This window comes from Labeo rohita, chromosome 19 (genome assembly GCF_022985175.1).
Source record: "Labeo rohita strain BAU-BD-2019 chromosome 19, IGBB_LRoh.1.0, whole genome shotgun sequence".
NCBI classification, from domain to species: Eukaryota; Metazoa; Chordata; class Actinopteri; order Cypriniformes; family Cyprinidae; genus Labeo; species Labeo rohita.
The window spans coordinates 19,022,972-19,042,204 of record NC_066887.1 but is presented as its reverse complement, the minus strand read 5'-3'; the positions used below and the strand labels follow the sequence as shown (position 1 = coordinate 19,042,204).

General features: G+C 36.7%; 2 protein-coding genes across 3 annotated transcripts; both read right to left on the bottom strand.

The window, feature by feature from the left end:
- Window positions 1–281: 281 nt before the first annotated feature.
- On the bottom strand, window positions 282–10,527 carry wasf2 (WASP family member 2). Its single transcript, XM_051137286.1, has 9 exons — window positions 10,374–10,527; window positions 8,443–8,599; window positions 8,228–8,362; window positions 5,140–5,293; window positions 4,911–5,028; window positions 4,675–4,799; window positions 2,156–2,323; window positions 1,603–2,060; window positions 282–1,227 (listed from the first exon to the last, which is right to left on the bottom strand). The coding sequence occupies exons 2-9, from the start codon at window positions 8,573–8,575 to the stop codon at window positions 1,070–1,072; spliced, it is 1,449 nt and encodes a 482-aa protein (XP_050993243.1). The 5' UTR covers window positions 8,576–8,599; window positions 10,374–10,527; the 3' UTR covers window positions 282–1,069.
- Window positions 10,528–10,906: 379 nt separating this feature from the next.
- On the bottom strand, window positions 10,907–16,545 carry LOC127181488 (probable methyltransferase-like protein 24). 2 transcript variants are annotated; one of them, XM_051136256.1, is made up of 5 exons: window positions 15,889–16,545; window positions 15,167–15,265; window positions 14,885–15,006; window positions 11,870–12,086; window positions 10,907–11,560 (listed from the first exon to the last, which is right to left on the bottom strand). In XM_051136256.1, exons 1-5 carry the CDS (start codon window positions 16,213–16,215, stop codon window positions 11,246–11,248), a joined length of 1,080 nt encoding a protein of 359 aa, XP_050992213.1. In that variant the 5' UTR covers window positions 16,216–16,545; the 3' UTR covers window positions 10,907–11,245. The 2 variants fall into 2 exon arrangements, with proteins under 2 accessions (XP_050992213.1, XP_050992214.1); XM_051136257.1 differs by having other exon boundaries at window positions 15,916–16,545.
- Window positions 16,546–19,233: the final 2,688 nt, after the last annotated feature.

Here is a 19,233-nt window from a genome sequence, read left to right as displayed (position 1 = left end):
AATCTCGTTTACAAAGTATAAACACTAATATCAAATTATTGTAGATGATCTGAAAACAAAGTCATTAGAGGCTGGCCTGTTGCATTATTTTTCAAACTATTAATGAATCTCAAGACCACCTGTGTGGTGAATGTTTACTTCAATTGAAGCAGCATAATTGGCATGCTGAAGTACAGTCTCTAAAACCCCTTGCACATGCAAGCTCTAACATGTAGCAAAAAGTTCAGCTATGCACACACTATACACACTCTTATGAAACATCTGTAACAGCAGCCAGACAGTATTATACATAAGATTTTATTTCAGTTGCTGATAGAAAATTCTTGTAATTACCCACATACATCAAATAAAACAATCTCACTTTTCTTTGATTTCAAAAAATCTTGCATCATTTCTAAAACTTTGGCATTAAAACAACAGGCATTATGAAGCAGGCACTTGGACTGAACAATGAAAAAACTACTGGTAGTACTGTAAGGCTGACACAAACATCATTCAGTCAGACCTGAGGGCTGCGAAACACCACAGCCGGATGACATTTAAACAGGTAACGACTTTTGGTCACGGAGCGTGAATACATACTGCACTGAAATACAACGTTGTTTCATCCTACAAGGTGCAAGAACTATCATAGACACAAAACATCGTACTATTTTAAATATCTGCATTATAAAGTGTGTCTAGTCTTGGCAGTAATGAAGGCTTTATTTGATTAGTTAATACAAAGTAATATTAAATCGTGGGATTTTAACAGAAACTATACTGAAGAGGAAAATATGGAAGTACACACGCGCACACACACACAGTCTCGATTTACCTTTGGCCACATTATACAGAGGCACAGGCGCTCTGAAACAGAAGAAGGCTTATCAACTAAATAATTCACTCGCTCATTTAGATTAGACTCAACCCTCTGGACACACACGCGCTCACACACACAATGTTTGGCCCTCTTCCCCTTATTTGCTTTTGGCCTCACTGCAGGTAAACAGGTAATATGAGAAGTGTGAGGTCTAAAAGGAATGATTTTAATGTCATCGCACAGATGACGAAGAGCGGGGTGATAGCTTTAGTCAGACCACTCATCATCATCAAATTCAGATGAATCATCCTCGGAGTCGCTGCACTCGACAGCAATGCGGCGGGACAGGATGGCTGCGACATCGTTGCCCATGTGATCTCTCTTCTCCTGCTCTCGCTGCTCCTCCACTTTACGCAGGTTAAATCCTACAAGCACAGACACAAATACAGCAAGCTCAGAGATTTTAAGAAGCATTACATATTTCCAATATAGAAATGATCAGAAAAGCTTGTAAACGAGTGATCTGTTTCAGGTAAAATCAGCATGTTAGAATGATTTCTGATAGACCATGTGACACACATAAATAAAGTGCTTTCTTTGCGTTGTGTTGTCTATGCAGTTTTTTTTTAATCAAAAATATCTTAATTTGAATTATGAAGATGAACAAAGGTCTTGTTTGGAACGACATGAGGGTGAGTAATCAATGACAGAATTTTCATTTTTGGGAGAACCCGTTTTTACATTGTTATATTTGTTTAATCTGACTAAACAGAACTTGAAAATGTATCTAGGTATGTTACCTTGACGGATAGCTGCAAGAAGGTCACTGCGACCATCGCTTGCGGCTGGAGCAGGCTGGGCTTTAGGTGCAGCGGGTGCAGAGACTCCTCCTGAGGGAGGTGGGGCTGGAGCAGAGGGTGGAGGAGGGCCTGGAGGAGGAGGTGGAGGGGGAGGAGGAGGTGGTCCACCTCCCATGGGTGGTGGTGGAGGAGCTGGAACACAGGGATCCATGGGTGGTGGAGGAGGGATGGAAACGGCATTGCCGGAGAATGGAGGAGGAGAGGGGGGCGAATCGAAACCTTGAGGTGGTGGAGGTGGGATCATGCCCCCGGGAGGTGGAGGTGGTGGCGGTGCCAGAGGAGGCGCCACAGTTGGACGGCCTGGAGAAGTAGGCATGGCTGGCGGAGCTGGAGGAGGATGGCTGGGGCTTAAAAGACTGCCACGCTTTGGAGGAGGACCTCCAGATACATCATTATACCTGTGAGAGGATAGACGCTTGTCAGCTCAGAAATGAATCTGCACTTGAAACTCAACAAGACAGAAACAGAAGACAAGCTATTTCGAGACACTCACGGCATGTCTGGAGGTGGTGGCGGTGGGAAGTCCTCTTGCATTGGAGGTGGGAGAGGAGAGCCGGGATCATAGCTGTAGGAGTTAGTGCTTTGTTCCAAATAGCTATCGGAGTGATTATATCCATCATCACCAGAGCCAATACTGCCGTTCAACACTTCTGAAGAGTTGCTGTTAGAGACACAAAGAGTAATATTACACATAGATATCAATAATTTCCTATAACAGTCATTATGCAGCATGCTATTTTTAGAGGGCTGGATAATGCCAGATTTCACAATCCAATTCGATTTTGAGTCAACGTAATGTCAATTTGCACATACTGCACATCAGGTAGAGTAGATGCCAATTTACTTAAACGAAAACTCTGAATATTAGGACTTGTAATATAAAATATAACATATGATTAGCATTGGGTATCAAGAACCGGTTCCAAATTTTGAAGACCCTGGGTATTCGATAAGACGTGTGCATTTAGGTTACGCTTAACGATGCATTCACATTTTAATGTGATTTTAAAGTTTAAAACCAAATGATTTCAGCTCAGGAGGGAAAAGAAGCGCACACTTCTAAAGCACGAGCACAATGAACAGCAGTGTGGGTTCCCGGCCTGTGTTCGTTCTCAAATGAATTTCCACTGCAGAATATGCAGAATATGTGCAAAAATACGTCAGTATATCATCATCAACACAGCTGTTTTTTGTCGAAAGTGAAAGTAAACAGATGAGAAAGAAAATGCATGTGTAACAGTATTTTTAGATCTGCATGCGTTCGGTGTTAAAGAGACAGCAACCTAATAAACGTGCTGCCTGTCATTAATGTTAATTTAAAGAACAAAAAAATAAATAAATTATTAATTATAATAAAATATTTATATTTATATTTTATTTATGAAATAAAAACCTTTGATTTAAATTTCTGTACCTGCAATTTGTTTAGTTGTACTTTCAGCTTTTGCTCATTTATTTGCTTGTTCCTATTTTATTACTGACTATTTACTTGTCTTTAATCATTTAATGTTTGAAATTTATATTAGTCTAGTTGTTTTTGCTGCTGTATTTTTTGTTAAAACTATAGGCAAAAGGCCTAAGTGTTCTGTAGGCTGCTGATTTTTGCTCATGTTATTTAGCTGCAACAGAAAGCTTTGTAAAAATACAGAATAAAAATGTTTGACTTAATTTTTTATTGACTTTATGTTATTGGAATGAAAACTATAAATTGTAAGAATCGGAATCGATAAAATTCAAATGATACCCAACTCTACATAGGATGTCTCTTTCTAAAATACGTAGCAGAAAATCCATGAAAAACTTACGTTATTTTAAAAAATCCACATTATTTTATACATATTTTGGATTATAGGGGGATTTCACTCAATATCCAGGGCGTTTAGACTCCTTGTGGGAAAAATCATGGTATGATATTTGGTTTAAGCCTACACTTACATCCATTGCCATCTGTTAGTTCTTTCAGTGCTGTGGTCAACATATCAGTATTTTATTTTCAGAGTTGTGTATTCTGAATCATTTTGAATTGTAAAAATAGCAATAGGTATCACCAGTAGCTCACCAAGTGCAACCATTTCACATCATAATGGCACCCCCCATAGTCCAAAATGTATAAAACAATTTTTTTTTCACTAACGTAAATCTTTCATGGTTTTTCTACTATACATTTCAGTTAGAAACATAATTTATGTTATATTAAGCCATACATGTCATAATACCCAGGGTTCTCCCTAGTTATTTTTTTTCTAGCTAAGTAACAAGCAATGAACTCTGAATGGTTTTTCTGAGGTAAATGTGGCATTACGTGACATGCTGTTCACCAGCTGTCTTTCCACGGTTGAAACACTGATTGAGTGATTACATGAAACATGATATATTACAGTAAGCTGTACTGTTTCTTTCAACATAACTAGTAAAGAGGAAGAGATGATCAGTTCACTGCCGCTTGAACGGAAGAGGCTACAAAGATCTGTCACGCCATAAAAGAGCATCAAAATGACATTTATGGTTTGAATTTGGTATAAAATTGAAAGAATTTGAAAGCTCAGACTTTTTACAAATCAACTGTCATGAAACTTATTAAAGTTACTGGATGGGAGATGTGCTTCAAATAATCTTTACTTCAAGTATCAACCGAAAAGAACTGACTAAAACAAATTCTTGGGATTTAAGAATCAATACTGGTTCATCAAAATTAAGTTAAAAATGTCCACTTTTTTCTTCCTGTACAAGTGGGCGCAGCCATTTGTAAACTTTATGGGTCTGGCTTTTGGTCTCATCTGCATCCAGCTATTTTTAGCTGAACAAAACTGCACATTTTGCTGCAAATTGCAAACTGGTATTATTTTAATATATTATTATACATTAAATTATGAACACGCTGATTTGTAGTACAAACAGTTATTTTTCACTGTTATTCTTCTCATTATTTCCCTATAGCGGATAACGAACTAGAAGTCTCACCCATCGTTAAAGAAAAAGATGGATAGTCAGCCTGGCCCTAGTTTTTCTTACCCCATGGTATCGTTTTTGGGGACAACGAACTCCTCCCCCATTTTCCGGCGTTCCCATTCGTCTTTACGGGTTTTGATCTTTCGTGGGTTCAGGTTCCTTCGGTTAGGGTTGTCATCTTTCTTCTTCTGCTCTCAATAAACACAAAATTAAACACGGTTACAGAAGCCCATGCATTCCGGATGGTATTTTGAGATGTTGCTGTACATGTGTAAGCATGATTCATACTCATGTCCCACCTTGTGTTTGCGTTTCTCTTTCATAATGTCCTTGGTATCTTGAAGCATTTTCTCTTTCCAGAGGTCAAAGAAATAAGACGGGTCAGTGTAGAACTTCAGAGCCTCCTTACCATCCTCCCTGGAAAACAGAAAACACTTTAACCACCTTATACACCTTTACATGCAAATACTATGTTATTCAGATTTTATATGGTCAGAACATGGAGGTTAGATGCGACGGTGTGTTTACCTATAAGAGCTCAGGTTGTTGAGTGGGGGTGGCTGGCTGCACGTCAGATAGGTCTCGTGGATAGGCTGCGGTAGGGACACCCTAATGAAGAGCTGCTGATCTTGGATGAAATTGGAGTGGAAGGCTTTGCGGCTGGTAATTGCCTGAAGAGAAACTGGAACGAGAAAGCAAACATTGGAGAAAGGAAAAGAACAGAACAAAGAAAGATAATGACATTTGGAATTCATATTTTCGAAAAACCACAAATTAAGGCTTTGTTCATATTGCACATGGATCCGATATTTATGGCTACTGTCATTTTTCAAGTGATTATATCAAATCTGTGTTGCCATAGTAATCACTCTGACGCCAAGAGATACAGGGAACAAGATGGGGAAACCACTAATTTTGCCTCTGCCTTTGACATGATGCTTACTGAACTCATCAAGTGCAAGTGAATTCAGACACAGCTTTAGACATACTACTGCACTATGTGTAGGACATTACAGTGAGAGGTATGAGAAAGCATATGAAATCAAATAGGGATGCACCGATACCGATACTGGTATCGGGCCCGATACTGAGCTCCTGTACTCGTACGCGTACTCATTAAAATGCCCCGATACCAAAGGCAGATACCACACAGCATGTGACAAGTGCGTATTCAGGCAAAGAAACACCGACAACAGAACAAGAGAGAGCAGAATGGAGTCATTAGAAATTAAGGATGTCTACAAAGTATATGTATGCAAATAATATAATGTTAAACATTCAGTATCAACCCTTGTAAAGGCAAAGCACGCAAAATGGATTGAGCGCGCGGCGGCGAAGATGCGCGGCTTGTCGACTTAAGTTTGTAGTTTGGTCAGATATGTCAAAAACAAGTAAGTAAAGCAATGCACAAATTATTTAACGGTAGAGAGAGAGAGAGAGAGAGAGAGAGAGAGATTTTTTGTTGCGTGATCTTCATGGATGTTCACATATTTAGCACACGCATCTGTTGGATTAAAACAAATTCGTAAATATGAAACAAAACCTATAGAGGCATTCACTATAAACCTCATTTATTTTTAACCTTAAGCAGACACGACTGTACGACGAAAGTGAAACTAGCAGTCTGTGTGAAACGTGTTAGGCTGTACTGTACTTGAGCGCGTTGCACATGTTTTGCTTGCTTCATGAGTGCTTCTGCATTATTTGAGTCTCTTTAGATTATAGCCCAAATAGCAGCATGTTTCAGATTAAAAACTAAGGGATATATAGTCAAACTAAAAATTATTCAGACACCAGATATACACCACCTAATTTTTGATCTATATATATATTTTTTTTTTTACTAGTGGGTGCAGGACACTGTTTATGATAATGTGATAATGTGAAAAACATCTGATAATGTGAGAAAAGGTATCTGAATAAATTTTGGTTTGAGTGTATCTATTTGATAAATAAAATTAACCAACTAATACATATTCTTTGTTTCCGTACCCAATATTTTACAAATTTACTGGTAAATTTTAAAATATTGGTATTGGTACTCGGAATCGGCAAGTACCAAAAATAAAAGTATCGGTATCGGGCGAGTACTAGAAAAAGTGGTATCGGTGCATCCCTACACTCAAAATTGATGGTTCACACTGAAACGCATTAAAAAACAGATTTTGCATGAAGAAAAGGTGCAACACTTTTAGAAAAATAAAAGTTATTGGTTAAAAACAAGTAACTTTATGACCATCCTCAGAGCTGTCATCAGATACTCCTGACAGTTCAACTTTCTTTAACCTTTATTTAAAAAAAATAAAAGTTTTAATCAGTTTTCATACCACAAACAGATGTGGTTTGGGTTTGCAAAATAAAAAATATAAGGCGTTTTATTTTTTAGAGTAAAATCAAAGACACATGAAAAGTAAATGAGAAGAAAATCAAATAATTAAAAAATAAAATAAAATAATAAATCATAAGAGCTAAACAATACCTTTAAATATGCAAAAAAAAAAAAAAAAACACATTAGAAATAAACAAGAGAAATAATAATAAAATACAGAAAACAAAAAGAAAAATAAATATACACTACCAGTCAAACGTTTTTGAACAGTAAGATTTTTAATGTTTTTAAAGAATTCTTCTATTTGATCCAGCAAAAACACTAATATTGAGAAATATTTTTAGTATTTAAAATAACTGCTTTCTATTTGAATACATTTTAAAATGTAAATTATTCCCGTGATCAAAGCTGAATTTTCAGCATCATTACTCCAGTCTTCAATGTCACATGATCTTTCAGAAATCATTCTAATATGCTGATTTGCTGTTCAAGAAACATTTTTATTATTATCATCAATATTGAAAAGAGTTGATTTTTTTTTCAGGATTCTTTGATGGACAGAAATACCCACAAATCAGCATTTATCTTAAATAAAAAGTTTTTGTAACATTATACACTATACCATTTAAAGGCATTTATAGAAATTTTAGGAAGAAATTACAGAAATTAATGCTTTTATTTAGCAAGGACGCTTTAAACCGATCAAAAGTGACGATAAAGACATTTATAATGTTACAAAAGATTTCTATTTCAGATAAATTGTGTTCTTCTGAACTTTCTATTCATCAAAGAAACCTGAAAAAAATTCTACTAACAATAAATATTACAATGATTTCTGAAGGATTATGTGACTAGATTACATTACATTTTAAGATATATTCAAATAGAAAACAGTTATTTTAAATAGTACTTTGGATCAAATAAACGTAGGCTTAATGAGCAGAAGAGACTCATTTAAAAAAAAAAAAAAAAAAAAAAGATTAAAAATATTACTGTTCAAAAACTTTTGACTGGTAGTGTATAAATAAATAATAATACAAAAGAACAACAAAATAGTTGGGTACGGAAAAAAAGAAAACAAAACCCATTAAATACCCATTAAATAAATAAACAAAATAAAACAAATACTGTTGTACTTTCCTGGAATCAAAATGCAGAATTAAAAATTTATTTTCTGTAGCACACCAGTTTGGTCCAAAAAAAGATTTTATTAAACCGAAGCTACATATCACTAACACGCCACATTATTATAATGAAACTCCTTGCGTATAACTCAGTGTCTCTTACCTTCCTCTTCTTTAGGGTCCAGCTGGGTGACTTTGACCTGCAGCTTGTCCACTCTCTCTCCCAGCGTGTTGACCCTTTCGGCAAACGAGCTGGCCTGGACAAACAGCTCGCCAAACACATCCTCTGCATACTTGCCTATGATTAAACAACAGCTTAAAAGCAGCAACACACAAGTGATTTTTTTTCAGTATACACACCATTACACAAACACTTACTAAGTGATCCAAGCTGGCGAATGATGTTGGCAAGTGTGATGTTGGTCACACACTCCAGCTCACTCTTGATCGTATTTGGCAGTGACTGACGACAGAGGTGTCGTGGTTCGATGTTCCGCGTCACCAAAGGCATGATGGGACCTTATCTGTCACCTTCCTCTTTGAGACAAATAAAATAAAAAAAATAAATAAATAAAAAAAAAGTCCAATGCATTATGTATTCTGTCATTAACTGGGCTGGAAGAATCTATAACATGGGCTGGTGCTTTTTTTTCCTCATTAACAGCCATATATGTGTCCAAAGCAGAACCAAAACTGCTGTTGTGGTTCTTCTACCCAGATGCAACTTACATCCCAATTTCTGCAATTAACCCCAGCGAGCAACACTTCTTGTCTTCAGACTATTTATATTCTGCAGGAATGTTATTTTAAAATGTGTTTTATCTGTTTTTAAAAGGTCACATGTGATCCATTTACAAATTAGTCATAGCGTTACACCATGTTATGAATCACTGTATATAACCTACAAGTCAAAAGTTTTTGAACAGTAATATTTTAAATGTTTTTTGAAGTCTCTTCTGCTCACCAAGCCTGCATTTATTTGATCAAAAATACAGAAAAAAACAATATTGTTAATTATTTCTGCTAATAACTCTTCTCTATCTGAATATATTTTAAAATGCAATTTATTCCTGTGATCAAAGCTACATTTTCACCATCATTACTTGTATTCATTGTCACATGATCCTTCAGAAATCATTCTGATATGCTGATTTGCTATTCAAAAAACATTTTTATTATTATTATTAATATTTAAGAGACTTCAGTACATTTTTTCAGGATTCTTTGATGAATAGAAAGTTGCAAAAACAAGCATTTATCTTAAATAAAAAGCTTTAGTAACATCATACACTATACCATTTGAAAGCATTTATAGAAATTTTAGAAAGAAATTACTTACTTTAATGCTTTAAACTGATCAAAGGTGATTTTTGATCTTTTACTTTTTTGATCACTTTAATGATCTACTTTTTTGATCACTTTAATGATCTACTTTTTTGATCACTTTAATGCTTTAAACTGATCAAAGGTGATGATAAAGACATGTATAATGTTACAAAAGATTTCTATTTTTAGATAAATGCTGTTCTACTGAACTTCCTATTCTTTAAAAAAAAACTCAGCTGTTTTCAACATAACAATACATGTCTTTTGAGCAGCAAGTCAGAATATTAGAATGATTTTTGAAGGATCATGTGACTAGAGTAATGATGCTAAAAATTCAGCTTTAAAATCACAGGAATAAATTACATTTTAAAATATATTCAAATAGAAAACAGTTATTTAAGATAGTAAAAAATATTTTAAAACGTTACTGTTTTTGATGTACTTTGGATCAAATAAATGCAGGCTTGTTGAGCAAAAAAGACTTAAAAAAAAAAAAAACATTACAAACCTTACTGTTCAAAAACTTTTGACTGGTAGTGTATAGACAGGATAAAAATCATTTTACACATTTGAACCCAATTTTAAGTTAAATGTAATTCTGATTACATTCACAAAAATGTCTGTGTATAAAGGAAAAAAATGTTCACCCACCAGACTTCCTATATTGGGAGGGAGTGGAGGCTACAGTTCACAACATACCAGCCTAACTTTGTTTGTGACAAGATAAGATCAAATCAAAGCTGTTCGCAGTGAACGAATTTCCAGCCCAAAAGTTAAAGCTGTGGCGATATCAAACTGGCATAGGGTTATTTGTCACTATTGTTTAAAATGGTTCAAAAAACTAGTAGCCGAGGCCTAAACACTCTGAGGCGTCTGTACAGAGCAGGAAGTGATTAGCTTTAGCTGTCTACATACTGTCAACTCGCCACCCCAACTGCGACTCTTTAAAACTTTACGCACATATAAGTACTTCTCAGTCTTACCTGAATATATAAAAAGATTTGGCCTTAGATGCCGACGTCTTCTGGCTTTTGAACTACCTCAGCAGTACCATTTCCTGAGTTTAATGCCGTCCATAATTTTCTAAGCCGACAAAATGTCTACAAGTACTGTAACAAGAGCTGTATGGCAGCGACAGCTCTGTCCCGCGTTTGGTAACTTTTCATTGGACGGTGCGGGTTAATCCAAGCATTCTATTGGCTGACGCGTCCGTCAATCACAGAAAAAGGGCGGATATGGAAACTGGAATCTTGAAAGCGCAACTCCACCCTAGCGGCCTGAAAACATCTGTTCGCAGTTTCTACACGGAGGGGAGGGCTAATCAACATTCCTAAACGTCGGGCCAGTCCGAACAAATCCGAAACATGGCGAAATTCAGGGCAGGAAAAAGCCACAAGTGGTAAAAGATCAAGAAATACCCGTGATTTGTCTTTTAGCATGCTTTTAGCAAATGCAGCGGAAGAATTCATTAGTCACCGACAAACAAATAGGACACAACACTAATGAACTCGTTTCATTATGTAGTTTATTTCATATAAAATAGTGCACTTGTAAAATATTGCACGTAGCCCTGTTGTATAAAACTGACGTTTAAATTAAACATGACACATCGTCATAGATTTAATTGTGCGCACAATGCAGAGTTGAATCATTGCAGTACCGTTCACAACCACTAGAAGGCATGTCATACCTTGTGGAAAGAAACAAAATACTAATATGCAACTTCATCTCTTTAAATGTTATGAATATTTGTATGTATATCTACAATTCAACCTCACTAAACGACAATGTTGTAAGTTTAAAGTCCTCTACTGAATTAGAGTTTTGCTTCTGCATCTAAGTGTCGTTTGCAAGGTTATCTGGGCTGTTCGCTTGTCCTGATCCAGCTGAGTGTGTATGAGCTGTGTGACTCGGCCAGTTTGTGTCTCAGCACTATGTGTCCCGGGCCATGTGCCGAATGCACGAGTTGGAGTCCTGAGATGCGGAGGGCTCTCAGTACGCTGTACCAGAAACGCACCACCTCCTCTTCGGCACCATCCACCTCAAACCCCGCCCACTGCAGATGAATGGTCAGAATGAGCTGATTGATCCTTCTGAGAGTTCCATCCTTAATCCAGCTTTCTAAAATGCGCCATTCAGCGCTCTCCAAATCCATACGCAGGACATCCACCTACATAAACAGACACTAAATGAATGTGACATTATGGGAGCAACCAAAAAGAAAAGATTACACTTCAAAAAAAAAAAAATTGAATTACTTTGAAATGTTTTTATTGAATGACTGGTGATTAAATACACATATACCCTGAAGTGCAACTCATCTTATGAGTCACTCTTGCAATGACGCCCATGTGTGAACGCAGACTTAAGTACATAAATTGAGGTGATTCACTACTGATTCAGCACTGGATGGCAAGTGTGAAATTATACGTGATTTGTAGTACAGAATCTTAGAATGAGTGTATTTGGGTGTAAGTACCATGGTGTGGCCCAGGGAGTCCATAATGTCAAGCAGCCTGTGTTGTACATTACCCACGAGGCCCGCATGACGGCGTGGATTTCTCCAGTCTAACCAAGCACGATGATTCTTAATAGATGCAGGCTCTCGACTGCCTCGACTGCTGGGGTCAAACCGATGAACCTCGCACCCCGCATGCAACATTGTGTCTAAAAATGTAGCATCCTTTCCATCCAGACTATAAAGATACAGACAAAAGATTCCAGTCATTTGAAACAGGCTGAAACATCCCAATGAACAGTTCAACCAATTACGGTTTCCCTGCATCAGTCATGACATGTTGAAGAAAACAGCTACAGAATCTGGGACAACCTTCAGCTTTGTTTTGTTTTTTGTTTTTCTAAAGATTATATTCAACAAATCCCACCCTTTCAGCCTAACAAAGAAACAGGGATCCCTAAATGACCGGCATTCTTTGAAATAAACAAGTCAGGTCTCAAATGTGCTGGCTTTTTAAAAGAATACCTAAAGTTGAAACAGAAGACACTGTTAGATCAAGTACTACCTTATACATACTTCAAAAATTAGTGTTCATAGCAAGAACACAGGAATATTAACATTGTCAGACAATCTATTTTCTAAATGTATGTTATTGAGCATATGGTTCATTTTCAATCTTTTTTGACCTTTTAATTTTTCATTTTTAGAGTTTTTAATTAATTTGCTGAAATTATAACTTCTTTCTGCCAGACTTCTAAAATCATTTATTCAGCTTAAATTTTGCCCAACCCACCCACTCTTTCAGCAGCCTTGGCTTTTCCTATTCATTTTTTGAATAGGGATTTTTATAAAGAATCTTTGTTTAATAGTTAAAAGCCATGAATCAAACCAACCAGCTATGATTACAAAATTTTATTTGAAGCAAAAAGTATTTGAAAATCAGGCAAAAGACAAAAGTACAAGACTGTGTACTTAATGGCTTCAGTGAAGGAAAGAACTACTATCCCATGAAACATTGTGTATGAAATAACAATAATAGATAAATATAAAACTATTAACCTAAAGATGTTAATTATGTATACAGAAAACCCAATATTTCACATTTATTGCAAAATAGTTTTTTTTGGCATGGTTTGTTTTGCTTCTCTGATTGGTGTTGTTTTTTTGCATAATCATGGGATTTGGCACCAGGAATTTCACTGTTAAACACGTATTTTAAACAAATACTTTACACAAGTATATTAAAGTATTTAACAATAAAAAAGTTGAAATAATAGGGGCTAACAGCTTCAACAAAAGCATCTATTAACAGCCTTGTAGCTCAAAGTAGGTCTGTCTTTAAAGATTTACAAATTATCATTAAAAATCTTTTCGCTTATTGAGAAACCCGACTGAAACCCACTCTATAGACTGCAGGCTTGTATTCAGATCTGCCTCCATTCAATCAACAACTGATGGATAGAACAAGGCCCCATCCTGCATTTGTTTCTTTTTCCTTTACCCGTTTCATTTGGATGTGCATCACAATATGGAAACAAAGATCTGTCACTATTCCCATACTTGTGTTTTTTAAGGGGAAACTTCAAGTAAATAAACATTTTGTGGTTTTACTTTTTTCTGTAACGTAATATAAGGGCCATTCTACAGAACTGCTGTGCCGCAACCAAAAAATTCATTTAAAAAGCAGTTAAGTATTCAAACCTTAGATGTTTACTAAGATCCTTTTTATTATCTATTGAAACCCACAATAATACTTAAAATATCAGTAAGCTTAATATACATAAAATCATCATTTAGTGGTTACTTGCAATTGGGAGGTGGCTGTCCCAAACCCTAACCTCTAAATTTATGAAAATAATATTGAAATAATTTTAGCATTTTATTCCATTGTTGTTTTTAAAAATATCTTTTTGATTTTTTAATGTAAAAATGTAATTTTTTTTTTTTTTTTAAAGTGTCCCGCATTTTCATGTCACTACTGAAACAGTGTATATTTTAGTACATTGGCTGAGACTGATTTTAACTACACCCCTTATTTATTAGGAAATATTTATGTGTCCCTCTTTCTCATAGCTACATGGTGAGTAGATAGGACCCATCATTTTGAGATAAATGTGTCCAAAAGTCTGAAAAATCTGTGTGGAACCTTAAAGAATGTCACTATAATTAAACACTTTTTTGGGAGTTATTCCATAACATTTAGTTTTTATATGTGTACAGATGTTCAGAACTGTGCTAGCTAACCATGTGCTGATTAGCATCTTTGAGCTAGGTTCAAAAGTATCTAAAATTGTCATTACCGAAACAGTCTTGACTGAAACATTTGGTAAAGTTTCGGTAGTGATATCTAAGTTTTTTGGGGTCTTATCCCATAAAATTGTCACTAATGTAACAGTCACGACCGAAACATGTCATTATTGTTTTGGTAGTCACAAAGGAAACACATAATCCTTTATATGGGGGAAACAAACAAACTTTTAGTAAAGTTCTGCAAATGTTTAGCATGTTTAGTATTTAGTAGTATTTTAGTATGTGGGTTAAAATTCTGTAATGTGATGTGGTCGCTACCAAAACATTACTGCCACTACCGAAAATATGCAGTCTCTACTGAAACATGGGATGTTTTGTCAAAGATAAAGTATATTGAAAGATCAACTAAGATGTTATGATAATGTTTGGTTGAAATCAGTATGTTCAACTTTTTGCCTTTTGCAAAGAAAATTTGGATTCAGAATACAAATCTCATAAACTACACTTAAAATGTTGTTAAAAAATGTAATTGTTATTGACTTACCTTTGAAAAAAAGAATAAAATAGAAAAAAAAATATTTACAAGGAAGATGTAAGCAAAATCTTAATAGGTCAATATAACCATTCTGATTAAATTATACATTATGTGTTACAGGAGTGACAAATTTGGGAAGAGGACAAATATTCCAAAACTTTCTGAAAATACATAATGAGAATTACTAGAAATATGTACCTTTGATATTATACAATTTGCATACATACAAAATCTGGGCCATATATGTTTACCTGAATGAGTAAGCCACACAACCCCATTTGCGCTTCCAGTGGTTGATGCACAAAACATCTGAGTGACCAGGAGTGTGTGTAGATCGATTCCCCTCTGAACCCTGCACCACAGAGCAGTTCACCTGCAGAGTGTGACAGGAAAAAGATCCTCCTTAAAAGATCCAGATATGTCGCTCTGGAAGTGACAGTCCATTTTTATAACACGCAGTCGCATAGTGTTACGTAAGACAGCTGTAAGCACGATCGAGCACGGAAACAGAAACGAACATTATGTTGGTGTACCTCTATTGTGGTGATGAATTGGGTGAGACGCTGCAACTCTGCACCAAACGACGGTTGTTCTGATGCCCACGGCTGCAGTATCAGCTCTCTACCCGCGGCCTGCAAACACACAAACACAAAGCTCTCCCTCATCTTGGCCAAATTTCAGATGCACATAAAAAAAACGTACAAACAGGGATGAAGTGGAGGAGGGTCAGGCATTCGATAGCCACTGAAAAATCTGAGCGTGCGCAGCGCTTCAGGCAAGAGAAGTTGCAGCTTGTTTGGGGTCACAGAATGTGCCCTTTTGAAACCAGAGGTTATATGAGTGAGAACAAAAGAAACAGAACTTTTAAACCTGGACTGTTGGAAATGAAGCCTCTCCCAAAACATACAACAACCCTGTTTAGTAACCATGGAGACACTAGACTAGAGGAAGAGGGGATATGACTCACTGAGGAACTCACTGTTGTGGGGGAGGTGGGGGCGGACAGCGAGACTAACAGAGAAAGGGAGAGAGTGAGAGACTTATTTTTTCTAGAATTTTTCCATGTTAAACTGTCCAGAAGGGATCTCCGTTTATTTTGCCAAGTCAAACATATGTTTTCCAGACCCTCCAGATAAAGTGACAACAGGGTAATTTATTCATACTGAAATTCAATCAGTTTACTACAACAGTTTATTTTCTTCTGAGTTGCATGTCGGGAAGACCCTCCACCTAAATCTGCAAGATAATAAGTTACCTGAATCTCTAGCGAATGTGCGATTACCTGGCGTCCTTCAAGCTCGTTTTCGTCCTGATATCCTGTAAGTCTTGAATCCTCGTCGGTCCAAAGACCCAACACGCCGCTTTCCAAATCCCGCTCATTTTTTCTAACCCCAGACGACGCTGATCCGTCACTCTTCTTTATGCTTATGACGAGAAACGCAGGTTCGTCACCGCTCTTGCTGCTATATGCGCGCGGCACCGTTAAACTTACCAGTAGTTGGACTAGCAGTAGCACCGGCAGACCCATAATTAATATACGGTGGGAAACGCTTCTCAATCTGCTAAAGTTACAAGCGGCCATACTTCAGTTCTCTTGAGTTTGTAGTGACCTGTGGGAGTGCAGACAACAGAAATGAAGAGTCGGCGCCACCGTGACTCTCTGGCTTGAGGGCACTGGGATCGAAAGCTCACGGCTGGACAGTGTATCAACAAATAGCAGTAAGCGTGAGTCAGTGTTTGCCTGCACCTCCCAATTTCCCCACGAGGAAAAACAGCTTAATAGACGTACTAAATAATGTACTAAAGCGGTTTGCGTGATGTTTAGTGGACAGAAATTAGAGCAGTAAAGATAATAGAAGTCAGTGGAATGTCCCCACAAACTCATTCACACTCAAACAGACCCGCACACACACCACCCACACGCGGGAACACATTCACTACTATACTACAGTGTAGTATGCAAAAACACCGCGTCAAATGAGTAGGATGTCCAAATTGCCACTATTCATAATGCAGTAGGTGAGTAATAGCCTCGTGACGTAGCTTACTGCATCTGCTGGGATTCTGTAATGTGCAGCTAGTGACCACTTTATTATACAGTAGTGGTCAGGAATTTAGTGTGCCTCATCTTTATAAATGACAAAAATCGGGCAGTTGGGGAAATGCATCTGAGTTATTGTCTGACTAACAATTAAAACTCTCAGGAATAGCCCTAATGGTACTTTGCGACATCCACCTTGCAAACAAAAGGTCTATTTGCGGTAGAGCCGGTGTCTTTATACAACAGAAAACACAAACAAATCGTTAAAATCGACTTGTTAGTCAGGGGTGTCTTGTACGTCGGTTTCCCATTAAAAAACGTTCCCTTGCTGCTTTTGCGTTTTTCTTACGTGATTTGTTAATGAACATTTAGAGTATTTGATGACAGCTAACGCAGGGGACTGATATCCTTATCCTTATGAATATCCTGGCTATCCTTATTTTTAAGGATCTATTAACATTGTTCACATATGACAATCTCACTAGGGAATGAAAAGTCCTACTTAACCATAATTCAGATAACAAGCTTGTATGTTAAAGAGATATTTTTAAAGGGGACGCTAATGTTTTGAGTAATTTTTGAAGTCTTTTTTTGTGCCCTGGAAGAAATTGGAACATATCATTAGGCCACAAACAAAGGAAGAATAAACCAACTTTTTCTTTAATGCTTAAGTCAGGGGCGCCACCTTTTATGAAAACGCAAACTTGTTCCATCCTTTTTCATCACAAACCAGTGTGTTCATAATTAAGATAATACGTTAAAATAATATTGTAAGACACATAAATTTGCAATATCAAGCAGCAAAACAAGCTGTCTTGTACAGCTAAAAGTAGTTGAACACGGATGAGAAGCCTGACCCAAAAATTTACAAGATGGATAGGGTATAGCATTGGTTTGGACAACAGGAACAGGTGCATAATAATTGCATTTAAATATAAATGCATATCTGATATTGGTTTGATGATGTTGGCTTGATTGGATCTTAGAATGACAAGCAGCCAACATTGTTTTTTTATTTTATCTTTAAATTATTTTGCATTTCTGTAAATGCAAATGGACAGTGAAATAATATAGAACAATATGACGATCTAATGCATGTTATGCCAAGAGCATTTTTGTTGCATATATAATGAAACATAAAATAATAACCAAGAAACAGGAGTACACTACTGCAACCAGACAAATATGAGCAAATGACTCAAAATAGAGAATGCACAGAACCTGATAGTGAACAAAGTAGGTCTCTTTCTTTTTTTTCCATGCATCTATGTAGACCTAAAATATAATATTAGATAAAAAGCCAAACATTTGTTTTAGATGTGCAAGTCCCTTGGGTTGATCTGTTGCAGATAACTGTGTTGTAACTATCCAATATTTTCACATTCTCAACACAGTGGGGCAGCAAAAGGATGAGAAATTTAAGTATCATACCCCCTCCCCCACATACACGCACTCTAATACCATATATTTACAAATAAAAACTGATCAATGAAAAATACATTATAAAAACCTACCACACAAATAAAAAATTCTCTTGGCCTCCTTCACTCAACTTCCTTTCCATAAATTCTGTAATTCCCATACAACCTTTTCTTCATCTGTCTCAAATCTCTGCTCGTGTCCTCATCTGAACTCCTCCGAGCTGCTGTTCGAATGTCTGACGGCAAAAGCACAATTGCCTCGTTCCAAACGCCTGAGTGGTGCTGCGTGGCCCAGAATGCAAAAGAGGCACCAAAACCTCTCACACAAGAAAAAAAGAGAACTGTTTTGATAACATTTTAAAAGGAAATGTTATGAAATATAACATTATAAAGAACCATCCAGTTTAAACATGCTCATGCCGCACCCTCTTTCATAAATCATAAGACAAATAATGTTTTTATCATCAAATGTAATTGGACTATCATCTGAATGAGATCTGAAATTTTGTTAAACCTTTTAGTGATAATAATTAGACGTTATTACCCATTGTATTTTTATTTTCCTGTTGGCCACCATTGGACCGCATTTCATTTTCATTTTCATTTAATTTCCCCAACCACAGAGTAGAGGCAGGACAAAATTAAACAATGATCAGAACAGAATGTGTATTTAAATATTTTCACCTCAGATACAGTATATGGAACAGACAGATACAATATTTCATCACAAAAAATCACTGTACGACACAGCGGACCACAAGAAATACGAACAGAGGGATGAAAGAAAAAGAGGAGGCGAATATGCATTGTCCACACCCTGAGTTCCAGGCCTTCAAATCCAGGGTGGAAAGTGCCCTGGCCTCTAAACATTTTGACAAGGACAGCATCATTCGGGGGGCAGTGCATGGGTGTCTGTCCTCCTGTGGTGATAAAAACACACAAATGAGAGTTGGATGTTGGGCACAAAGTGACCATGCTGCAGATCCAGAGCGACGGTTGAAGGGATCGAATTTAGACACATTCCTGTGGGACCAGACCAGGCCACTGATAGAAAAGATTACTTAAACTGTACTTGCACAAACCCAAGCTGAACAATTTAAAGCCACATAAAACTGGTATTTCCCTCATGTGTCCTTAC